We start from the raw sequence: 24,893 nt of genomic DNA on the forward strand, positions 1-24,893 counted from the left end.
GACTGTCTCTCTTCCCTGTGATCCTGTGGGAGCATTAGTGAGTGACTAAGGACTGAAATTTCGACTGAAGGACTGAAATTTCAGGGTCCTATCTATAGGATCTGGAGCTAGGGAGACTGGTTATAGCCAAGTTCCTTCCCCTGCTCCAATCTATCTGAAGTGGGCTGACTAGGATTATAGCTTCTCCCTCCCCTAAATGTACAAACAAAGGAATCACAGAATCAGCCAAGTAGTTTTATTTAAGGCAGAGGTGAGGAAAGGCTGTGCCCCTACCCTTTTCCTCCTACCCCTCAGTCCCAGCCTAGGTCCAGAACCTGCTGGAAAGGCTGACAAGGGGCTAACAGGAAGGTGGCAAGGTTATGGACCCTGACCTCAAATCAGCTTCCTCTAAGCTGTATCCACACCCTGAGGATTTAGGGGCCTCTAGATTGCACCTAAGGGAAACACAGCTTTTCTGGTTCTCAGAAGGGAAAGCTGGGGTTGGGGGGTTGGGGAGAGGGGGGAAGGTACTCAGCATCTGCCCTTCCACGAAGACCCTGGAAATCTCTAGAAGAGACCAGCCTTCACAAGGTAAGGGGAGAGCAGCCCCTCAGGAGGGCAGGCGAGGAATGACCGGACAAAGGATGGAAGGTCTTTGCAGTGCAGTCGGGCAGGCCCGGCTGTGCCCTCACACAGGGTACGGGTTGTCCAGGACCGCCACTCCAGCCGCCACACCGCCATCTGCGTGCTCAATGGCTTTGGTTCGAAGCAGATGTCCCACGTGCTTGTTCATCACAAGTGTCTTTCCCTCCCTAGAGAAATGGGGGCAGGAGACACACAACTCCATCACCTGGACTCAGCCCTCAAACCCAAGACCTTCCTTGGTCCCGGCTGAGCAGTACATGGGTGACTGACTACACCTGAGAAAGCGCTTGGATTTCTGAATCAGATTTGGGTTTGCATCCTAGTGTGGATATTATTAGCTCCGCCTTTGAAACAAGTTACTCAGCCTTTCTAAATCCCAATTTCCTCAATTTAAAACAGAGATAATACCTCTCACTTTTTAAGATGGTGACAAGGTTTAAAGAAAATCAGAAAAGCATTTAGCATGATGCCAGGCTCACATTTCATCTTCTATAGCTCTAAATTTCCTTCTCTACCTCTCTCTCAAGATGGCGGTAGGGGGTGGGGAGGAATTGGCAGGCGGAGATGCTCTAAGTGGAATGGTTGGAGGGGAAGATTATAGAGAGGGCAGGCTCTTGTGAGGAGCATGGTAGGATCTGGTATTCCTTCCTTGCTTTGATCTTGGAGTGAGTAGCAGGAAGTGGTAATGAGGGACCAGGAACTGTTCCTTACAAATTCCCCAGTTGTCTTCTTCCTGATTCATTAGTACTCAAGTCCAAGCCCAGGGGCTACTCAGCTTTTCAAAGCCACTGTTTATCCTCTAGCTGGCCCATCCCACCTTTCCCCAGCATCCCAGGTGCCCTGGGACTGGGCCTAAACTTTTCTTCCCTGGGGTCTCCTAGTGCAGGGTTATATTGTTAGCCATCTTGATATCACTTGGAATTTCCTTTACAGTTGCAAAGCACTTGTTATCTGGACTTCATTTGATAGCCTTGTGAGGTAGGCAGATCTTAGGTCCTTGGCCTCATTTACTACATAAGGACACATGTTGCTTGGCTCACCTGACATAGACCCCGAAGATGCCCAGCTCTGAAATGCATTGGATCACTCGGGCAGGGCTGCCGGGTCGTAGTAGACAATTCCTAAAAGGTTCGGGTTCAATCTTCTCCATGAGGATGTAGGAGGCTCTCTCTTCACTGTCCCTCAGCCGCTCCAAGGCTTGTACCATCTCCTCCCCGTATAGGTTGTTACCTGCAATTTCACTAAGCAGTCACCCTGGACCCTCTGCCCACCTTCTCTACCCTGTACTCCCACTTCTAGGGCCATGTGGGCAGGTCAAGAGGGTCAGTTCCTGACAGCAGTTCAGTGAACCCAGGGCAGGCTTGTTCTCCAAGGAGGAAAATGTCACCTTAACAGGAGGGCTCTTACAAAAGTGGACACACCTCCCACCATACCATCCTGCCCTGCTATGACTGTTCCTTCTCAGCCTCCCTGACTGGCTCCTGCCCCTCTTAAATGTTGGGGTTTCCAAGGAATCATTCCTCTACCCTTGTTCTCTCCTCCATGTACGCACTCTTTTTCAGGGAGATCTCTTCCAAGGCTTCATCTATAGCCTATAACTTGTTAACTCCCAAATCTTTAGCTAAAGCTCCATGCTCTAAACATCACAGATATCCCAGAGGCTACCAAATCCAACTCAGCATGTCTGAACAGAACTCATTACTTCTGCCTGGGTCTGCTCCTCCTGGGCCGTCCTGCACCCAGTCAAGTGAAAGGCATTCCCGAGTCACCGACCTCCCTGTCCATTACCTGTCACTGACTCAGACGTGTCTCTTCAGTCTGTACTCCACACTATCACAAGCTCTGGCCCAGCCTTCTGCATTGCTCTTCTGGACAACTATACCAGCCTCCTCTACGGTCCCTCCACCACCAATGTCTCCCCGTGTACTCTCCCATGGCTGAAACATGGATCCACCATGTGTCCCTCCCTCCTTTAAACTTGCTAATGGCTTCCCACCACCCATAGGATAAAGCCCAATTTCCTATGTATATTCAACATCCTTTATAATCAGGTCCCAAGCCATCTTTTCCAAACCAAATCATTCCCTCTCCTACCTCCCACGCTGTGCTCCAGCCTCAGCAGTTAACTTATTAACCTCCAAACGTACCACACTTCCATGGACCAGTGGAAGCCTATGCCTGAGGTTGCTCCTTCTGTATGGAATGCTCTTCCCCCTTTTCTACCTGTGAAATGCCTACCCAACCATTAAGGCCAAGATAAAAAAAAAAAAAAATCCATCTCTGGATCCATGAGGCAGATATGATCCCTGCCCTCAAAGAGTTCAAACCAGGCAGGAAGGTATCCAGCCTCCTGATATGCCCCCTCCTGCACTCCCACAGGCAGCTCAGACTATACTTGCCCACACCCTCCAGTGCTGGTTAATCACATTCCATGGTGCTTGGGTGTTTCTGTAGTGTAGAGGTCATCACGTTTGCCTCACACATTCTCTTGTGCTCCACAGCACGTGATCACAGGGTCTCCCGTGACACTGTCCAAGGTGGGCACCTGGGTCAGTTCCTCTCGTGTCCCCTGGAGCCTGGAACTGTGCCCACAGCAAGTGCAGGTCAGCACTGGTTACCTCCTGCAACCCCCTTCACTGAGCAGCCCTGCGAAGGGGGCACCACCTACCTCCACCCTCTCTCTGAGGCTTTAGCACGAAGCAGCTAGGGGCAGCAATGGCCTTGGTGATAGCCTGGTCCCCTTCTTCACCCTGGTAGGAGGCAAGAGAGTAGTCACTAGCATCTTAGGCCGAAGAGCACAGAGCCAAGGTCCTGCTGGTTGTGCAGAGCAGCATTAGAGGAAGAGCAGGAAGAGAAAGGGCCATAAAGTAGGCTGGATGCTACTATTTGGACAAGACAACCCCAGTGGACCCCCTGTAGCAGGGAGTACCAGCTTTCTCTGGCAACTGTTCAGGAGTAGCCCAAGGCCTGAAACGCAGGTACAGATACTCCTCAGTTCTTGCTGTCTACCTCAGCCCCATTCCCTGGTTAGCATCCCCATTGCCATCTTTGCTGAGGGAGCTTACAATGGATTCCAGCCTCACTTTCCAGGGTTCCAGGGGACCTCAGAGCATCACTAACTCAAGTCCAGCCCAGTGCCAGCTCCAGCCTCCCCAACACATTGGGCTCTGGGTCCCCAATACTGAGGAAGACTGAGCTGGGAGAAGTGGGCTGTCCGCGCACCAGGTCTAGTGAGTAGAGGCCAGCAAAAGTGGCGCGGAGGCGGGCCACAGCCTCGGGCTGCCCGGGGAGCAAGGACTCCAGCATGCCCGCTCTGCTCAGCTCCTGCTGCACCTTCTTGGTCCCGGCCAGCTGGGTGGCAATGTCCGGGCACTTGACAGCACATGACCTCTCCAGGAGCAGGCGTGCTTCCCAGTTCTGTGGAGTGAAGAAACCAAATGGAATTCTACTTTGACTTTGCTGACCTTTAATGAGCACCCATCAGGTGCCAGGTATCCTCACATGCATCACCTCCCAGGGCCCTTGTAACACACTTGTGAGGCAGGTGTGGCCTCCTCCTAACATGCAGGATTCTTACCCTTGGGGAGCTCACAGCCTAGCACGATGACACGACTGTAACTAAAAGGGGAAATGACAAAAGGTAAAAGGGTGAACAGTGGATGAGGAGGTTTGAAAGGGGAAGGAGACACTTGTTTATGAGCTCAGATTCCTATTGTACATCAAATAAAATACAAACTGCTGTTCTTCTCCTGTAAGGGGATCCTGTAAGGATATACTTCTTGTCTCCTTCTCAACTTCATTCCAGGCCATCCCTTCACCCCATTCCCACCTTCCAGCCACACAGGTCTACCAGTTCTCAGACACAAATGTCATGTCTACCTCAGGGCCTGCATTTGCTGCATTTCCCTCCGCCTGGGATTCTTGTCATTTGGGCTTTTCTAATGGATGGTTGGATCCTTTTCATCCTTAAGTCTTGGCTCAAAGTCACCTTCTCAAAGCACCCTATTTAATGTCATTTCTCCATAATTCTCTATTGTTTCCCCCAGCCAGGAAAAAACAACAACAACAACAACAACAACAACTTTTTCTTTTTTTTTTTACAACAACTTTTTCTACTTTTGTTTACTTTCTGATGACCATCCCCCTGAGCACACTGTGAGCTCCACAAGAACTGGACTCTTGTCTGGCTCTCATTTCCTGTTGTATCCCCAGTGTTTAACACAATGCCTAAAGCTTTGCAGGTGCTCAGTAAATATGTTGTTGTTTAATGAGGGGAAATCTGACAGAACAGGGAGAGTGACAGGTGAGACTCAACAGGGATGAGGTACTCAGGTTAACGAAGTAATATGAGCAAAGGTCTGCAGGTGAATAATCGCAGGACGAACAGTCTGGTGGGTCAGGAGTTCAGGGTATGAGAGGCAGGGAAACGTCAGAGGACCATGCCCCACTCCCCCACTCTAGCCTCTCTTCTAGGGCACCAGAGGGACAGTCTGTCCTTGACTCCAGACCACAACAAACTGCCCACAGCAGGATCAGGGCCAAAGCCAAAGGAGCAACACCACCACCCCATGCCGTTCTCACCCCGACACGTGATGTCCTTCCTCTGATGTTCACCTGCAGCACCTCTGCCTGGTCTTCATCAATAACCGCAGACACCTAACAACTGAGCTACTGTTCCGGGTAGAGCTAAAGGTACCCTGCATGTTGGAGATAAAGCCAGGAAAGCACCCCATTGTGGAAAGGAGGGAAAGCAAAACTCAGAGATGAGCATGGGGGCTTGCTCACCGTCTCCTAGCAAGTCACTAAGCCTAGAGGATTTGTCTCCATGTCTAAACCCAGTCTGAGCTTCTCAGTTCCCTAAAAATGTTCTCCTTGTGCATTAATTTCCTTCCTATTAACTCTAAATAAAGTTTTCTTTGGCCCTTTCCCTCAAGCCCCTTATCCTAGAACCTGGATCCATTTTTCCCAATAGATAGTTTCTCTCTTCTCTAGTCAGCAAGCTCCTACCACTAACCACTTCCTAGAGGAAAGGGCCTTCTATAGAGCTGCCACCTCTGTGGAGCTGCTCCCTGTATAGGCTGGGCCTCAGAGAGGATCTTACACTCAAAGAACTATAGATCTGGAAGGACCTCCCTCAGTTTTCTAGTATAGTCCCCTCAGAAACTGAGCCCAGAAAGACACAGCATCCTGCCCATGGTCACCCAAACGTGGAGTCAAACGCTCAGGATCCCCAGACTACTGCTCATGGTATTTTCTAACTTATTTTCTCCTTTACCTTCTCCCAACTGAAAGAAGGGCTTCCTATTAGCTTCTCCATGCTGTGGATCAGGGGCAGGAGGAAGAGAATGATATGCTAAGAATGACACTGGACTGAGAGTCAGAAGGCCTGGGAGCTCCCTGTGGGGACCTTAGATAAGCTCCTACAAATCTTAGTTTCTCCATCTATATAATGGGGATAATTATACACCTCCTGCAGTGTAAGGATTAAATGAACCAGTAGATGTGGAATGCAATTTTGAAACTACATGGTAAGATAGTAAGCTAAGAAATATCATTAGTGTCCTTAGTATGAATGGACAGCAGATAAAAACTTTTGGATGCAGATAAAAGAGAAAAAAGATCTGGCAAGAAGGAACTGGTCACTGGTGCAGTGAAACTGGTTTGCATTGGCTAGTGAGAGCTGATTGTGCCCATCTCTTCCCAATTCTGTTCAGAGATTTTAAGTTGGGTAGCTTTGAAATTGGTCATGATGGGAGTAGTTACAACAGAAATCAGCAAATGCTATAAATAAGGGCGTGCCTCCCCAGAGAGATTATGGTTACATATTTACCAGCATAACCCTAGAAACTAAGGTGAATGGCTGAAGCACTGTGGATTTGCCAGGATTTAGATTCTGGCAGACGGTGTGTGTATTTAGGGAGTGAGAGGTAGCAAAAAGCTTGTGGGAGGAGAGGAAGTTCCGGGAGGAAGAACTGAAGCCAGGGCCCAAGGAAAAACCCAGGTTGTTACGATCCATGTGTGGAATCTCTGAGGAACAATGGTGGGTCCCAGGAGGCAGAAAGTGGGCTAATGGAAAGCACCAACCTGTAAGCTGTAATGGCCTGGCATGTAGCCATCCCGGAAGTAAACCACAGCAACCTCCTGGCCGTCCCTAGAAGACAGGATAGAGAAAGCTGCTGTGTTAAACGAAAACTGATGTGTTCGATGATTCAGTCTGCTTCAGGCTGCATCAAAACGCCTTTGACTTCTTTGAAAGTCAGCCCATGGGGGTGGCCTGAACAGGGATTCACTGGAAGCATGAAGTAGACACCCACACCATCAGTGCTTCCACTAAAAACTGGAAGGGGAAATGTTCTCCAATAGTTCCAGATCTAGAGTCATTCTAGGAAGGCTGCAGGGAAAAAAAAAGAAGGTGACCAGAATCAAATTAGGTAAACTCTGAAAAAGTGGGCTCAAAATTATTCAGCGGCAGAATCATATTGCTAGCAAAACACACTTGTATTTACACCGCTTAAAGTAGCTGAAACCAGGCTGATGTTTTTTTAAATGGTAGTGGGGTGAGGGTAGGCAGATGCAAAATATGAATCTAGTTTAAGCCACAGACTGTATTTTGGAACTTCTTCCCCTTTTCTTTATTTGATATTGTTTGATATATCTGGAAAGTAAATTAATGACTTTGTTTTGTTAAGATAAAAGCACATTTTGAAAACAGTTAAGTGTGAATTCCCTGGCAGCCCTGTGGCTAGGACTTGGTGTTCTCACTGACAAGGGCCTGGGATTCGATCTCTGGTCAGGGAACTAAAATCATTCCAGCTGCATGGCATGGTCAAAAAAAAAAAAAAAAAAGAAAAGAAAATAGTGGTATTATGAAATGCCAAGAGGTTCTTAATTTTAAGAATCACAAATTTCCAGGTCTAAATATGTAATATTAATACTAAAGTCACCTGGTGGACTTCTCTTGTGGTCTAGTGGTTAAGAATCTGCCTGCCGATGCAGGGAACAGGGTTTCAATCCCTGGTCCAGGAAGATCTTACACACACACCATAGAGCCCATGCTCCACCGTAAGAGAACCCATTGCAGTGAGAAGCCTGAGCGCAGCAATGAATAGCAGCCCCCACTTGCTGCAGTTAGAGAAAGCCTGCGAGCAGAAACAAAAGACCCAGCTCAGCTAACAATAAAATAAATGTCAATCTTTAAAAAATTAAAAATATAAAGTCAAGTCACCTGATGGTGGCCCATAACGGGAAGCATGGAGCCTGGCTTGGAGCACAAATCCAGCCCCCTTGAAGTCTTGCCTATGACCTCAGAGAAGCAACTCCCAGAACCAATCAAAGAATGAGCTGGCTACTCCTCTTCCTCCTTGACCGCCCAACCCAATTGCCCAAGTCCAAAGTGACTAATCAAGAAGGGCAAGAAAACTTTGAGAAGCCCAGAGGCATATGAAAAACAAGGTTATCCAGAATGTCGATAGTTCTGATACAACCCTCCAGAAGCAGAACTAGGCTTCTCCAAAACTGCCTGGGATGGTGGGATATTTTCAGTGTTCACCCTAAAATTCAGAGAGAAGGAAGCAAGCCATCACATCTCCCAGAAGAAATGGTCATTTAGGGGAAGAGGGCGGCAGGATGAGTTTCCCAAATCAGCCCTCTACTGGATCCTTGGGAATGCTCCTTGGACACTTACATAAATAGTCTTCGGTCTTGGTCTAGAGACCCTTTTTCAGAGACATCTTCGAACCTTCGTCGGATTACATGGATATTCCTGAGAAAGAAGGGCAAGGGTTAGAGAGACTGCCTTCTCTGCTCTGACTGGCTCTCCGCAACCCAGGGGCCACACATGCAGGTCTCCCCTCCTTTACTTACCTGGCCAGTAGCTCATTCTCTATGGCACGCTGGTCAAATATGTTCCTTTCCTTCTCTTGAGCAATCAGTAGCACCTGAGCACTGGGAAAAGAACACTTGTGGCCCCAGGTGACCCCATCCCACCCCCTTCAGCACTGAGAATGAGAACGCAGCTTCCCTGAAAGAGAAGACATTCTCTCATCTCAGGACTGCCTCAGGCACAGATACCTGAGGCTACACAACACATTATTTCCTGAAAGTAGAAAACATGAAAAAATGGAGATCTCTTTGCTCCTTCGCCAGTAGGCAGATGTAGTAATGTCAATTTTCTGTGTAAATTAAAATTTAGATTTAAAAACATCCCAAAAACCCAAGAGGACTTTTTCTTAGAATTTAACATAATGATTCAAAAATCTTCTGGAAGAGTAAAGAGGTTAAGAGTTGTTGTTTAGTAGCTAAGTCATGTCTGACTCTTTTGTGACCCCATGGGCTATAGCCCACCAGGCTCCTCTGTCCATGGAACTTCAGAAGACTATTTTGTAAGAGAATAATGGGGTTTGGCGCTTAATGACCCTATTATTAGATTGTGAAACATATAATAAAACAAGACCCTATTACTAGATTGTGAAACATATAATAAAACAATGTGTGGTTCTTGAATAAAACACTAAAATAGCTCAGCAGAATCCTATAGAAACTCTGAAGAGCAAATTATGAATAAGGCCTTATTTCCTGGGGCCTCCCAACATTTCTGTGTCGCACATGGGGCCATGTTTGGTCCCACAGTATTAACAGGATCACTGGGGCTTACCTGGCCTCTTCCTTTCTGCTTATCCACATGTTTCTTAAAAGAACAAGAGCTCAAGGACTCAGGGAAATGCTACTGCCAAAGAATCGTCTGTTTGATTACCAATCAAGCTATTTTCAGTTATCAAAGACAGGTCCAGTTCCCAGCCAGACTCTCTTAGAGCCAATGCTTAGCAGTACCAAACTCCATTTTTGCTGTAGCTATACTGCTCTGTGCCCAAGGCTTCTTGCTAAGACTCTTGAAGAGTGGGCAGACTTCGCTTAGGATTCTAAATGTGGATTTCTGACCTACTGTACTTGGCCTCTTGTCTGTCTGTCTCTGCTTCTCTCTTCCTCAGCTAAACCTCTTGGGCTACACTTTGCCTAACTCTTCTCCACTTAGCTAAAACACAGTTCCTGCTATGACCCCTCTCCTAGTTGGCCTGAAATCTCTTGACTTCAGAGCTGATATTAAGCTGAGTCTTGGCTTTGAGTTGGGTGTCTGGAGACAAGCTAAGTACTTTCAGAAGCCATCTTGCCTGGAGAGTCCTGAGGGCCAATGACCTTGCTCTTAACTTTGTAGCCTGATCTGCTCTGCTCATGGGTGGGAATGTGGCAGTTGGCCCAGGCTGGCCCACCTCCAAGAAGAGGCGGAGGAGGGAAGCTGTAGGTTAAAGTGGAACTGCATGCTCTGGTTAATGAAGTCAGCCTGCCCCCTGCCAAACAATTGGACTCAGACTCGGAAAACTCAGATTCTACCTCTTCCTGCCTTTAGTTCTGATAGTCTGCTGGGAGCAGGACTGGGCGAGTGTTCAGCTAAGGAAGGTGAAGTGGCAGGAGCTTGCTGACTGGGAGTGGGCACCCTGACTCCCAGTCCTGCCAGGGACCTAAGGTACACCCTTGGATAAGTCAGTTTCTTCCCTTGGACCCTGATTTCCCCATTTATAAGTAAGAGAGATAAACAGGTCATAGTTGCCAACCTTTATATTAAGAATCATCTCTTCTTATCCCTACTCATTCTAACCACAGACGTTGTATTTTGAAAGTGTTCAAATAAATTTCTAAATTGAAATCACAATTCATTTTCCAGGCTTAATTTTTTAAAATTCTTTTTAAAAAGTATGAGATAATTGACAAAAATTCATCTGCTCTACAAATGCTTGCACCTCAGTTTTTCAGTCTATCCTATGGGACCATTCCTCTTAAAAGAAGAACAGTGTAACAGAGAGATCACAGGTTTCGAGGCAGATAAATATGAATTCTAAACTTACTAGCTGTGTGACTTTGGGTAAGTCATTGCAACCTCTCTGAGCCCTCAGTTTGCTCTTCTGTATAATAAAACTAGAACTCTTTAAATGGTAGTTATTATTACTATTGTTATTGTTGAAAGTAATACATAATGACCCTCAATGAGTGTTTTTAAAGCATTTTTCAAATCTATGGTTTCATTTAATTCTCAGTACGATCCTTTTAGGTATTATTATTATTACCTCCACTTTACAAGTGAGGAAACTGATGTTCAAGGAAAAGAACAGACTTTAGCAAAGGTCATATTTGGATCAGCAGAAGTACCTATTTGACTCTCAAAATGAGGGTATCCACTCTTAGCTCAGGGACCCCACACCTCCTAATTACCAGTGCCTAATTCTGAGTACACAAGTCTCTTCTCTCCACATTATTCACAGCGTGGATAGAGAAATCCCCCACAGCATTTGTTTATCAGCTGTTTCCTAGCTGACCCATCTCTTGGCTTCATTCTTAAAATATAACCTAGCCAAGACTTCCACTTGACAAAACATTTGTCTGATGACTTCCAAATGCTCCGAGTCTGAGGTTTCTTGAGTCTCAGTGAAGCTCAACAAGCCCAGGGAGGCTCTCTTGAAGGCAATAAAGTGATGAAGAATGCAGGTTCTAGAGGGAGATGGACTCATGGCTCTACCGCCAACTTCACCACTTGACCTTGAACAATTCACTTCACGTCTCTAAACCTCAGTTTCCTCATCTTTAAAGTGGAGGAGATGAATAGTATCTACCTCAGAGTGTTTGAGGATTCACTGAGATCCTGTATATGAAATGCTTACTTCGCACAGAGTGTGGTACTAGTGGGTGCTCATTAAGGGTTAACTGATAATGCTATGTTAACATTGCAGTAATTGTTAGTACAGTGGCTGCACATTCATCCAGAAGTCACTTACCTAGCATCTTTACACATCTGGAACACAGGTGAGAAAAAGAAGGAAGCAAAAAATGCCTCTGAACAGTTAAAACAGACACTATAAAATCCCTAAATCAAAGTTTATGCATTTACTCATTAAAGGGGCCCTCAAACATAACAGATCAATTTCTTTCCCAAACTATAACAAATCAAAAAGGAGGTATAAGAATGGGAGTGGAGGATTCTAAATTCAAGCCCAATGACAGCAGTAAGAAGTAAGAGCTCTTACTGGGGAGACAGACAGAAAAACCATGAAGATAATGAATAAGAGCTTAAAGCCTAATAGCTGGGTTATTAGCGCAGGCAAACAGCCTCTCACACCTCTCGCTCTAAGCAGCAGCTTTGCATTACATCAAGATGCAATTAGTGACAGTTATAATGAATGACCTGGAGCCAACAAGAAAAGATTAAAGTATCATCAAAGACTAAATTATATCACCTCTTACTTAAGAAGACCAAAACTCCCAGTAAAATAATTTTGACACGCCAAGGTGTAAGCTTCTATTTCAAGAAGAATTCCCTCATTTCCTAATGATGTCAGGCAAAGAAGTTACTGTATCCACGAATGCTGAATCTAAAGTAAGATTCTGTTGCCACTTCTTTCCCTTACTTGGCTGAGCCGTAGAGCTCCCAGGCTTTGGCAATCCCCATGGCCAGTCCCTTGCTGGGATTATTGGAGAGGATCTTGGCAGCTTCTTTGGTCTTACCCAGGACACTGAGAACATGTCTGTTGAAAGAGAGATGTCTTAGCAATTGGATGGACCTTGAAGACTCTTCAGCTTGTGACTCATAGACACTTACTGGAAGATTACTTTGAGAATCAGCTGAGCACTAAGAAACATCCTACCGTGATGCCCTCGGAGGATCCACCTCAGGCTGGAATGTGCTGGGCTGCCCTAAGCCTGGTGACTGGTGTACACACCAGAGGAGCCCTGAGACCCTGTGTTTCCACTCCACACCAGCCTCCCAGTAAACTGAAGCCCCTTTCCCTGAGCCCCACATGTCGTCTGGAATCCTGCTACAGACTGTGTGGAATCACAGAATCCTAGAGCATTACTACTGACTAGATGTGGATGCTACTAGGGTCCAGCCTTCAAAAGGGAAGCCCCTGTTCCCTCTCTGCCTTAGACTCTGACCTCCTTTCAGGTCTTTCTTACTTCAGGACCCTCACAGATACTGTTCCTTCTGCCTGGAACAGTGACTTACACGAAGAGGGGGCAGGATGAGATGAATCACAAAGTCCCTTCTCTCTCTGACATACCAAGACCTAATTACAAGTGGAAACTGTGTTATGAAGTGGAAACACAGGACCCAAGGCCCAGGAGGGCACAGTCAGCATTGGAGATCCCACCTGTGATTGTAGGCTCATCAGGCTGACACCTCACCTGTGTGCCCAGGACTGCCCAAGGGACTCACCGATGCACAGCTGGGGTCCGGGAGGCTAGGCCCCCAAAGCTGGCAGAGATGGTGTTGATCTCAATCTGTTTCAGGGCTGTGGTGCCATCTGGATTGCACTGGAACATGTAGTCTGAGCGATTCAAGCCCAGGAACACAGTCTAGGGGAAAAACTGAAGGCTTAGGACATTTGCCCAGGGACTGACCCCGAGGGCCTAGCCACAGAGCCAAAAGGTACTGTGAATTGTATGCAGAGATTAGAGGGGCCAGCTGACGCTCCCACACCCAGTGGAATCATTCCTCTGGTCATCCCAGGATTGGCCACTAATGTATAAACTCCATGGGGACCAATGCGAGGCAGATTCCCATGAGCTCAGTGACTAGGCCAAATTTTTCTGGTAAAAAGAGAGAGAGAGAAATGGAAAGGGCAGGTCTCATCTCAGATCGGGGTGAATGGAGAATGGTTACCTGGGCAATGCCTTCTTTTAGGACTTGCTTGTGGATGTCAAAGAGACGAGCAGTAAAGCTATCCCTTTTGATGGTGCTGGAAGAGGAAGCAGGGTATTCTGTGGGCTACATGGGACATTAAAGGCCACGGATTTCCACTATTTCCTGAATCCTCTCTAGGTCTACTGGCCCAAACTTGAATACCCACACCAACCCCATAGAGAACAGTAGTTTAGAACCCAGCTCTAGAGCCAGATGACCTGGGTTCAAATTCCAGTTTTCCCACTCACTACTAGGAAACCTCAGAGTCGCTTCACCTCTATGTTTCAGTTTGGTCATCTGGAAAAGGAAAAGAAATATAAATTTATAACATGGCGCTGTTGCTGTTTAGTCACTAAGTCATATCTGACTTTTATGACCCCATGGACTGTAGCCCCCCAGGGTCCTCTGTCCATGGCATTCTCCAGGTAAGAATACTGGAGTGGGTTGCCATTTCCTTCTCTAGGGAATCTTCCACCCCAGGGATCGAACTCACATCTCCTGCATTGGCAGGTGGATTCTTTACCACTGGCCCACCTGGGAAGCTTAACAGAGTTATAGTGAAGAGTAAATGAGATTTTACATGTATAGAACTGAACATAGGGTGTGGCCCCAAGAATTCAAAACTAGCATACGCCATGACCATTATGTAGTTGGTAAGCTTTCTAGGTGACCTAACATTAACTCTCTATAGCTTCCCCTATATTCTGATATCTCCCAGGACAAGTCCTATCCGCCTCTTGCTTGTCAGCCTCAGATTAGAAGACAGCAGTTATGCCTGGTGCCTCAAAAGATTTTTCTGACTCTAGCTAAACATCCTCATTTTTTTCTTCAATGAGTCCTCATCGGAAGCCTTCCATATCTGAGTCAGATACTCTGGTATGCACTCCCAGAGCACTATGGGCCTTTCCTGCATAGTGCTGCCTACAGTTATAACGCTCCATTTTATTTGTGTGATGGTGAGCGTCGTCTCTCCTGTTTGACATGTCTGTGTTGACTCATGCTCATGGACAAGTGTGCTGCTGTGACATGGGCCACGAGATGGAACCCATCAGTATGGTTTTCTGGAGCCTTAGGAAGAAACACCCACAGGTAAGTACCTTGTTGCCTCTCGAGATTCAGGCATGAATCTCTGCATATCTGCTCAAGCCTGACTCTCAGGCTTACGTTGCTACAGGGTCCCCACTGAGCCTATGAGGCTCAGGCCTGCCCTGAAGTTCCTCCGCTTCCCATCAGCTCTCTCAGGGGGTCTCCCAGCCCCTGGTAAGGAGGAGAGACACCAGCTGGGCTTCTGCCTCTAGCAAAATTGAGACACGTTTACCCTTTTTTGAAGAGATGCTCCCCTTCAACCCCAGGGCCTAGGCTGCTATTCCAGCTGTGATCCTGGCCTTTTCTCCCTTATAAGCTAGGGTTGTGTGTATTTTGGAGGAGAAGGTAGTAACAAAGGCAGGGGTTGCAGAGTTGGGCTACAGGGAAAGTCTCACATGTAACTGCAGCTTTGGGATAAAGGTAAAAAATCAGGCTGCTCATATTTCTCCACAATCCAGAGTCACAGGTACAAAATCTGGGCCTATCCCAAGAAAGACCCAAGGAAAATGTATTGGAGAAGTTTGTATACTCATGATTCAGTGGATTTTTAGCTCCAAGTCAATGGTTTCCAGAGCCTTCCTTGGTAAAGCTCAGCTGCTAAAGAATCTGCTTGCAATGCAGGAGACCCCGGTTCGATCCCTGGGTTGGGATCCAGGGGGAGAAGGGAAAGGCTACCTACTCCAGTATTCTGGCCTGGAGAATTCCATGGACTATTCCATGGGGTTGCAAGGAGTTGGACACGACTGAGTGACTTTCATTTCACTTCACTTTAATGGTTTCCAAACTTCTTAGCATTATGAACACTTCTCCTATTCACTGTCACACCAAATTGCACATTTTTAAAAGATTTAGTGTTTAACAAAATAAATTTTTGATAAATTAATCAGACATGTAATTATATTTATGTGTGTATATATATGTGTATTCTCTATCTACACACACACAAATATTTAATTATAATTTCATTCTAAAATAAATATCCATTGCCCCAGGGCCTCAAGGGGAAAAAGAAGTTAAGAGAGAAGAGACAAAGAGGGGTGGGTGGAATGAGCCATTTCAGGGGCCATGTATCCTCATGAACTGGGCGTGGCCTAGTATGCACCCCATCTCATCCAGAATGAGAGACCTGAGGTGACAAGAAAGAGCCACTACTTAAGATGAGTAAAAAATCTGACTTTAAATCCAATAACCCCTTCTGCCCTCTATTTTCTCTAAAACTAGGCTGCATGCATGCGTGCTAAGTTACATCTGACTCTGTGACCCTATGGACTGCAGCCCGCCAGGCTCCTCTGTGCATGGGATTCTCCAGGCAAGAATACTGGACTGGGTAGCCGTGCCCTCCTCCAGGGGATCTTCCCAACCCAGGGATAGAACCGGAGTCTGTTATGGCTACCTGCATTGGCAGGCAGGATCTCTACCACTAGCGCCACCTGGGGAGCCCTGACCTTCTCTAATTCCAAATGGAAATTTAAGTCTTCAAAGCAGGGGGCTGGCCGCAGGTCAGAGAATCACAGAATGTCAGCGTTGGAATGGATCTTAGATTTAGGCCAACCTCCCTTATAGCTCAGTTGGTAAAGAATCTGCCTGCAGCACAGGAGACCCCGGTTCAATTCCTGGGTTGGGAAGATCTGCTGGAGAAGGGATAGGCTATCCACTCCAGTATTCTGGCCTAGAGAATTCCATGGTCCATGGGGTCACGAAGAGTCGGAAATGGCTAAGAAAATTTCACTTCACTTTCCCGTTTTACAGATGAAGAAATTGAGGCCCAGAGAAAGAAAGGGACTTGTTTGAGGCCATATAAGCAAGTGGTAGAGCCAGGGTTAGAAGCCAGCTCTCCTGACTTCTATTAATTTTTCTTTCTCTTGGGGAATATCTGTCCCCCACCACAAAGTCACTTGCTCGGGTAATACCTCATGAGTCCCAGTCTTCCAGCCCCTCAGCTCTAGCATCTCCTGCCCCCCCACACCCTCCTCCGTACCTGGAGAGAGTCTGCTCCAGAAAGACAGCATTTTGGCTGACCGCATCCACCAGGAGGTTGAAGTCCGCCTGCACAGCATAGGCCTGCTCCAGCAGGGCACTCGGGACTGGTGAAGGGAAGAGTGTGAACGGAGCATAGCTCACCACCTGATCAAGGAGAGAGAGTGGGCATGGGTAGAATGCCTGTGAGTATGTTGTCTTCCTGCAAACATAATCCCATGGAAAGTGTCCCCATATTACTGAAAACACACAAACTGCAGAATACTGGTTACCTCTGGGAAGGGAGGGAGAACAGGATGAGGAGTGGGTATTAAGAGAACTTCTAGACTGTTTCAGACCAATCACTTCTGATTTTTTTTAAAATGTAAAAAGATTAAAAATTACAAAGTCTAGACAAATTAGCCAAAAAATCATTGCACATTGACTGTATGCTTAGTACTGTTTTAAATACTTTACATGGATTCATCATTTAACCTTTTGAGAAAGATACTATTATTATTTATACCTACTAAACAGATAAGGGAACTAAGTCTCAGAGAGGTTAAGTAACATGACCAAAATGATACAAGGCTATTAAGTGAAACTGGGATTTGAACCATGATGGTTTCTAAACAGCCACCACACACACACACACACACACACACACACACACACACACACACTTCTCCTGGCGGGTTCACATCCAAGCCAGTGCCCTTGCCTTCTGGTTGAGGGAGAGAGAGAGTCCCGCAGGCACCGCTGTAGCAGAAGTGGACTCTGGCCCGCAGAGGAGAAGCCAGGGCTGGTTTCCCCCCAGTGTTGGAGATGGTGACCCAGGTTGCCAGATCTAGAATTCATTCAGCTGCATTCTGAGTTCTCTGGACTTTGGCAGAGTCAGGAAACCCAAATACCACCTAGGATACTATTTTTAGAAGGGGATAATACATTCCGAGATTTCCAACAACAAATGATCTAGAACTTGGGAAAGAGGGACTTCCCTGGTGGTCCAGTGGCTAAGACTCCATGCTCCAAATGCAGGAGGCCATGGCTTCAATTCCTGGTCAGGGAACTAGATCCCACATGCTGCAAGTAAGAGTTTGTATGCCACAACTAAGACCTGGCACAACCAATAAATACAAAATTAAAAAAAAAAAAAAGAACTTGGGAAAGAGAAGATGACTTTGTGACTTATATTATGACTTTGTGCTTATATTATATTATGAAGCATCACTGAGTCTAACCTCTGAGTTAGTATGTTTGTCATTATGGTAGTATAAGTTAATGGTGTTTGGAGTTGCCATTTATAAATTTATTTTAAAAATATTATTATTTTGAATAGATAATACAAATACATAATATAAATTCAAAAGACATAGTGAAAAGCATGTCTCATTCTCACCCTGTCCCCAGTGACCCAGTTCTCCTCCCCATGATACGCTCATGTATTCATGATCATGCATGCATGCTCAGTCATGTCTGATTCTTTGCCACCCCATGAAAAATTATATACTAGTGTCTCACATACCCTTCTAGACTAATGTGTATGTATACATACATATTTTCTCTTTTTTTAACACACGCAAAAGCATATAATATGTACATTGTTGTGTCCTTTGCTTTATAAATATTTCAGAGACATTTCCAAATACATTCAAATAGAATACTTTCATTATTTTCAGTGGCTGTATAGTATTCAATTTTTGTATATACCATAATTTAGTGAATCTAGCCTTCTAGTATGGAGAAGGCAATGGCACCCCACTCCAGTACTCTTGCCTGGAGAATCCCATGCACAGAGGAGCCTGGTAGGCTGCAGTCCATGGGGTCGTGAAATGTCAGACACGACTGAGCAACTTCACTTTCACTTTCCTGCATTGGAGAAGGAAATGGCAACCCACTCCAGTGTTCTTGCCTGGGGAATCCCAGGGATGGCAGAGCCTGGTGGGCTGCCATCTATGGGGTCTCACAGATTCGGACACAACTGAAGTGTCTTAGCAGCTTAGCAGCAGCCTTCTAGTATGAACATCAGGTGGTTTCCTTCTCTTCCCCTCCATTACAAATAGATGCTTCAATAAACATCCAAGAGTATACATTCTAGAAACACTAGTGAAGGAAATAGAAGATGATTCAAAGAAATGGAAAGATATCCTAGCCTCTTAGATTGGAAGAATTAATATTGTTAAAATGGCCATACTATCCAAAGCAACTAATTCCTATCAGAACAACCATGATATTTTTCACAGAACTAGAACTAATAATCCTAAAATTTATATGGAACCATAAAAGACCCTGAATTGCAAAGCAACCCTGAAAATAAAAGAACAAAGTTAGAGCTATAATTCTCTCAGACTTCAGACTATACTACAAAGCTAGAGTAATCAAAACAGTGTGGTACTGGCAGACAAACAGACATATTGATCAATGGAACAGAAATAGAGAGCCCAGGAATAAACCCATGCACCTATGATCAGTTAATCTACAGCAAAGGAAGTAGGAATACACAGTGAGTAAAGATGGTGTCTGCAATAAATGGTACTGGGAAAACTGGATAGCTATATGAAAAACAATGAGATTAGACCATTCCCTCAGACCATCTTCAAAAATAAACTCAAAATGGTTTAAAGACCTAAATATAACCCTGAAACCATAAAATTCCTAGATGAAGACTTCCCAGGTGTTGCAGTGGGTAAGAATCTGCCTGCCAACGCAGAGGACATGGGTTTGATCCCTGGTCCAGGAAGATTCCACATGCTGCTGAGCAACTAAGCCTGTGTGCCACAACGACTGAAATCTGTGTGCTCTAGGGCCTGCAACAAAGAGTCGCCCCCACTCTCTGAAACTACAGAAAACCATTGTGTACCAGTGAAGACCCAGCCCAGCCATAAATTTAAAAAATTATTTTTAAAAAAGACAAAAAAACTCCTAGAAGGGAACATAGGTAAAACACTTTTGACATAAGACAAAATGAAAAGACAGGCTACACAAAGGGAGAAAATATTTGTAAATGATATGACTGACAAGGGGTTAATATCTAAAATTTACAAACAGCTCATATAGCTAAATATCAAAAACAAAACAACCAATCAAAAAATGGGCAGAAGACCTGAATAGACATTTCTCCAAAGAAGACATACAGATGGCTAACAAGTACATGAAAAGATGCTCAAGATCACTAATGAGAGAAATGCAAATCACAACTACAGTGAGATATCACTTCACACCTGTCAGAATGGCTATCATCAAAAAGACTAAAATAACAAATTTTGGAGAAGTTGTGGAGAAAAATGAACCCTCAAACACTTGGTGGGAATGTAAATTGTTTCAGCCAGTATAAAAAGCTGAAAATGGAACTACTGTATGATCAAGCAATTCTACTTCTGGCTATATATCGGATGGGAATTAAAACACCAATTCAAAGAGAATTATAATCCTAAAGCCAGAGGCAGAACTTTTACAGTATCAGTCTGCCTTAGGTGAGAGTCTTTCTCATTCACTTGGGCCTCAAACCAGTTATTAAGTTTGGACCCTCCACCAGGCCCTTAACTAGGTTCTGGGCACAGAGAGACAAAAGAGATGCGGCTTGGTAAAAAAAAAAAAGATGGTGGCAGCTTTTTAGCCACTAAGGGGAATAATTATAAGGTAAGTGTTAAGTCACAGAAGAGCTTGTCTAACACACTTCTTTGTGTAAAAAAATGGGAAAAAGGAATATATACATATTTTCTTGTTAAGAGTAAGGTTACAAAGAATAAACAAGAATGCTGAAACACGGGTTGCCTTTAGAGCAGGAGAACTGGGTGGTTAGGGAATGTGGAAGGGAGGACTGAACTGTAAACTCGTGCACCTTCTGAGTTTCAAACCATGAAAATGTCTTACCTGGTCACAAAACAAATTCTTTTTAAAGGGATGAGATTTTTTTTGTTTGTTTTGAGATCTGGTTTAGAATAAGCAGTTCTACTTTTATGTATCAACCCTAGAGAAACATTCATACAGGTGCCCAAACAGGCATGTGTGTGACTGTTCCCTGTAGGCCTTTATGTAATCATAAAACATGAGAAATCACCAAAATAGCCATCCATAAAGTTAAACTGTGATCCATTCACACTTGGAATACTATGAATGAAGGGAGTTGGAAAGAGTTCTAAATCAGATTGTTAAATGAAAAACAAACATATACCTCATAGAATAATATACTGGATTCAGCTTGTTTCTTAAAAACTATATATAGTTGACCCGTGAACAACAACGGGTTTGAATTGCACAAGTTCACTGATACATAATTTTTTTCCACAGTAAATATTACAGTACTACATGATCTAAGGTTGGTTGAATCTGTGGATGCTGAACCTCTGATACAGAGGAACCATGTATATGGTGGGCCGACTGTAAGTTACCCGCAGATCTTCAACTGTGCCGAGGGCAGACACTCTAATCTTTGTGTTGTTCAATGGTCAACTGCATTTATTTTTATATGTGCATGCTAAGTCTCCTTAGTTGTGTCCAACTCTTTGTGACACTATTGACTGTCCACGGGATTCTCCAGGCAAGAATACTAGAGGGGGTTGCCAGGCTCTCCTCCAGGGGAATCTTCCCAATCCAGGGATCGAACCTGCATCTTCTGTGTCTCCAGGATTGGCAGGCGGGTTCTTTACCACTAGTGCCACCTGGAAAGCCCCTCTTTATATACTTATGTATGTATAAGAGAAAACCTGCCAGAGAAAAACCTGGAAGGATATACCACAAACCAATTACAGGGATGGTAATATGATTAGGGGAGCTTAAAAAATAAGTTTACTGGACAAGGTGCTTCATGTGAATTATCTTCTAATTCTCTTACCAACTCCATAAGGTAGGCCCCATTATTATCTCTTTTTTATATTTGAAGAAACTGTAGCTGAGAGAGGCTAAGTAACTTGCCTAAGTCACAGTTTAAGCTCTTTAGACTTAAAGTTGATTACTCAACTTAAAGCATGATGCTTTTTAATATTACAGAGGTAACTTTAGAGATAAATTTTATAGAGATAGAGATAAATTTAAGAGATAAAATTAAGACAAATTAAGACAAGATAAATTTATCTCTTATAGAGATAAATTTAAGCTACTGGAAAAAAAAATAAAGCAAAAGAGATGTGGGCTTTAAGTCCAAAGGAACTGCCTCTAGCCTAGCAGGGGCCTTGTAGGATCTAAGCTGTGTGGTCAATGCTGAGAAGAGGGGTCAGAGGCTTACATGCGAGGAGCTGGGTGCCTGTGAGGTCCTCAGCAACACACCCTCAGCCAGGGCCCGGTCCACAGCCTGCCTTGCTAGCTCCTCCAGCTGCTGTTCATCCTGCAAGAGGCTCCCCCAGCCGGTGGCCATCCCAACCTGCAAGAGAAGGAGAGAGGAGGGCTTAGTGACAGATGGCCTGGGGCCCAGCAACTGGCAGTGTGGTACAGGGAAGAGAACACTGGCTGGCAGCTCTTAACGACTTCCATGAGCGCAAAATGGAAAGTCTGACAAAGCCTTTCCATTGACAGTCTCTCTTTTGAGTCCTAATACAATGACGGCATTATTCTCCCAGTAAGGAAGCGGAGGCTCAGAGAGATGAAGTGACTTGCTCAAGATAATGACTAGCAAAACCTGGACTTGAACCCAGGTCTCTGAACTCCCAGCCCAATGCTTTTCATTGGAGTGAGTGAGTGAAGTCACTCAGTCGTGTCTGACTCTTTGCGACCCCATGGACTGTAGCCTACCAGGCTCCTCCATCCATGGGATTTTCCAGGCAAGAGTACTGGAGTGGGTTGCCATTTCCTTCGCCAGAGGATCTTCCTGACCCAGGGATCGAACCCAGGTCTCCCACATTGTAGGCAGATGCTTTACCAACTGAGCCACAAGGGAAGCCCTACTTTCATTGGAGAGAGAGGCGCTAATGTCATATATGACTGGGACAAGTTCTTTCTCTTCCCAGAACTGCAGGTTCTCTGCCTGTGAAATAAGGGTCTGAACTAGACCATGGTTTCCAAACCGGCTGAATACTCTGCAGAGTATTCTTTGGAAAAGAATACAGATCCTAGGCCCTGCTAGAGATTCTGATTCAAGAGGTCTGAGCGGAGGGAAGAGCTGAAGCTCTCTTTTTCAAATAAATATTCCTGGAATGGGAACCACTGCAACATACTGTTAATTCCCTTTCTAGCTCCAACAACCCATGTAGGCAGGTTTCAAATAAATTATGCAAGAGTGGAGAAAAGGAGCCCTCTGCGGAATACTCTTATATGCAAATAAAGTGAACCCCTCCCTCATACTAACCAGAGGCAAAATCACTAGAAGGAAATGAAGGCATTCCTTGTATGGACATCTATCATCGCAGAACCAAACACAGAGAGAAAACATTTCTGAGAAGTCATATTAGCAGGATAGGAATAACTGAAACCCAAGTTCCCAGTGTAATAGGAGTCCCACTGGCTGCCAGAGACACACCGGGTGAACCAACTCACACTTTGACACTCACTGACTATGCAGCAGGCCCCAGGGGTTTAAGAAGATCTGAAAGAAAAATTGTGGACAGAACACGGCTGCTCAGCTCAGTGGTCACAGGAAGAGAGCTGGAGAATAATCTCCATCATATTCGGCTCCATCCCCCACTCCCCATGACAGAACTGGTGCTAAACAAATCATGAAAGTCTGTGGGCCTCAGCACAATGTATTGAAAGAATGAGCATGTGATTTCAAAAGGGTCCTCCCAGGTGAGACACAGATAAGGGCAGTCCTAGTAGAGAATGAAACTCTGGGGTCAGTCAGATGGGTTTGAAGCCATGATAATTACTTCTTTTATAAATAAGGACACTGTGTCCATTAAATGAAAAATAAAATCTGTGTGCAGTGCCTTAGCAGTGTTTGGAGTTTTATATGTGGGAGCTTCTTTTCTGGCTGTACCCATTTTACAGTGAGAATACTTGTCAGAGGTAACGCAGCAGCCTTGTGGCAAAGCCAAGACTAGCACCTGTGAATTTAGAGCAATGGAACCCTCCAGTAGCCCCCATCTCTTCACAGCTCTGAGATTCCAACATCTTTGCCTGCTGTTGGCCTTTTATTTAGCTGGTAAACGCTGACTGGCATTTAATGCCAGGACCCGGACTGAGGATGCAAAGAAAGATAAGACAAAAATAATTACTATGAAAAATACTGATCGGGCCCTTTCTCATTCTACAGTCTCAACCCTTCTTGTGGCTTTGTTTTGCTGATGACATCAAATCTGTAACTTCACTGTAGTGCTTTTCCTGACCTTCATAGGAGAATATCCAACTGCTTACTGACAGTCTCCATAGAACCAGAATAGAATGTATTGTCTGCCCATAAATCTGCTCCTGCTCTTGATGAACCCCACCCAGGCACCCAAAGTGAAAGCCGCTCAGTTGCATTGGGCTCTTTGCGACCCCATGGACTATACAGTTCATGGAATTCTCAGGCCAGAGTAATGGAGTGGGTAGTCCTTCCCCAGGCACCCAAGCCTTGTATATACTTCTTGCCTACACCCTTTCTGCCCAAATCCTGTGGATTCTAAGTATATTGTACTCTGAACTCCTTGATTTCTCTCCACCTCCACTGTTGGCAGCCTAATTCCGAATACCGCCATCTCTCCCCTAAGCACTGAACAGGTTCAGAGTGATTGATGTATCTTCAGGACACACCAGCTTCTCTCCCTGCTTCCAGGCCTTGGCATTTGTTTCTTTGGGACAATCCTCACCCCTCCCGACCAGCGTTCACGACTTAAGTTTCAGAAGCTGTCCCTATTCCCCGCCCGGGGCTTCCTTCTACAGCTCATTAGTTTTCCCTGTTCCGTAAGGAATAGGGGTCTTGATCACTTCTCTAGCTCCAGCGCCTACTACTCAATTCGATGAATGTTAAATGAATGAATGGTGAATGAATGACAAGCTGGAGCCCGATCACCAAAAGCTTTAACGCGCCCGCAAGAAAACCCGGTCGGACTTTAAGCCAAGGGCCAGGTCAATGCTTGCGGGAAGCCGGGGCCAACAACACGGTCTCTTGCCCAGGCTTGCCCTACCTCCTGGGCCCGCTTGCTCTCAGTGGGGGCAAAGTTTGGTTCTAATCGTTTCCCCTTCTGTTGTGTTTAAAGAAAACAAAAACAAAAACCCCCAACAACTCCGGCTCTAGTCTCACCGGCATCGAGTCCCCGACACCAGCCCGATCTGGAGTCAGATCTGGGGAATCTGAAATCAAGAAGCACCAGCCCCACCCCCTCACTGGACACCAGTTTCCAGGTCCCTGCCATGGGTGTGAGCGGCAACATCTCCCGGCCACCGGGGTTCCGATTGCTGACCAGACCCCTCCCTCGTGTCCTTCCTCCCGAAGAAACATGACCCTTGCGGGCCGCCGTTGCTATGCCCCAACCTACTCTTCCGTCGTCCAGCCGCGTTCCTTACTCTGGTCTCCGACGCCTTAACCCGAGCTTCAGGGGGCGGGGCCTCGAGATACCACGCGCTTGCGCAGACCGACCCGGCGGGGCTT

At 45.6% G+C, this 24,893-nt stretch overlaps 1 protein-coding gene across 5 annotated transcripts; it reads right to left on the reverse strand.

Moving 5' to 3' along the window:
* Window positions 1-221: 221 nt before the first annotated feature.
* GSS (glutathione synthetase) lies at window positions 222-24,893 on the reverse strand. 5 transcript variants are annotated; one of them, XR_011248003.1, is made up of 14 exons: window positions 24,546-24,715; window positions 21,618-21,752; window positions 16,416-16,561; window positions 13,331-13,406; window positions 12,884-13,023; window positions 12,078-12,194; window positions 8,488-8,568; window positions 8,309-8,386; window positions 6,709-6,775; window positions 3,847-4,041; window positions 3,293-3,374; window positions 3,024-3,206; window positions 1,665-1,854; window positions 222-791 (listed from the first exon to the last, which is right to left on the reverse strand). XR_011248003.1 is itself a non-coding variant. In XM_069546936.1 (13 exons), the coding sequence occupies exons 2-13, from the start codon at window positions 21,744-21,746 to the stop codon at window positions 668-670; spliced, it is 1,425 nt and encodes a 474-aa protein (XP_069403037.1). In that variant the 5' UTR covers window positions 21,747-21,752; window positions 24,781-24,893; the 3' UTR covers window positions 222-667. The 5 variants fall into 5 exon arrangements, 4 of the variants coding, with proteins under 4 accessions (XP_069403037.1, XP_069403039.1, XP_069403038.1 ...); XM_069546936.1 differs by lacking the exons at window positions 3,024-3,206; window positions 24,546-24,715 and adding an exon at window positions 24,781-24,893; XM_069546938.1 differs by lacking the exons at window positions 3,024-3,206; window positions 24,546-24,715 and adding an exon at window positions 24,809-24,872.

This window comes from Ovis canadensis, chromosome 13, assembly GCF_042477335.2.
Source record: "Ovis canadensis isolate MfBH-ARS-UI-01 breed Bighorn chromosome 13, ARS-UI_OviCan_v2, whole genome shotgun sequence".
Taxonomy (NCBI): Eukaryota; Metazoa; Chordata; class Mammalia; order Artiodactyla; family Bovidae; genus Ovis; species Ovis canadensis.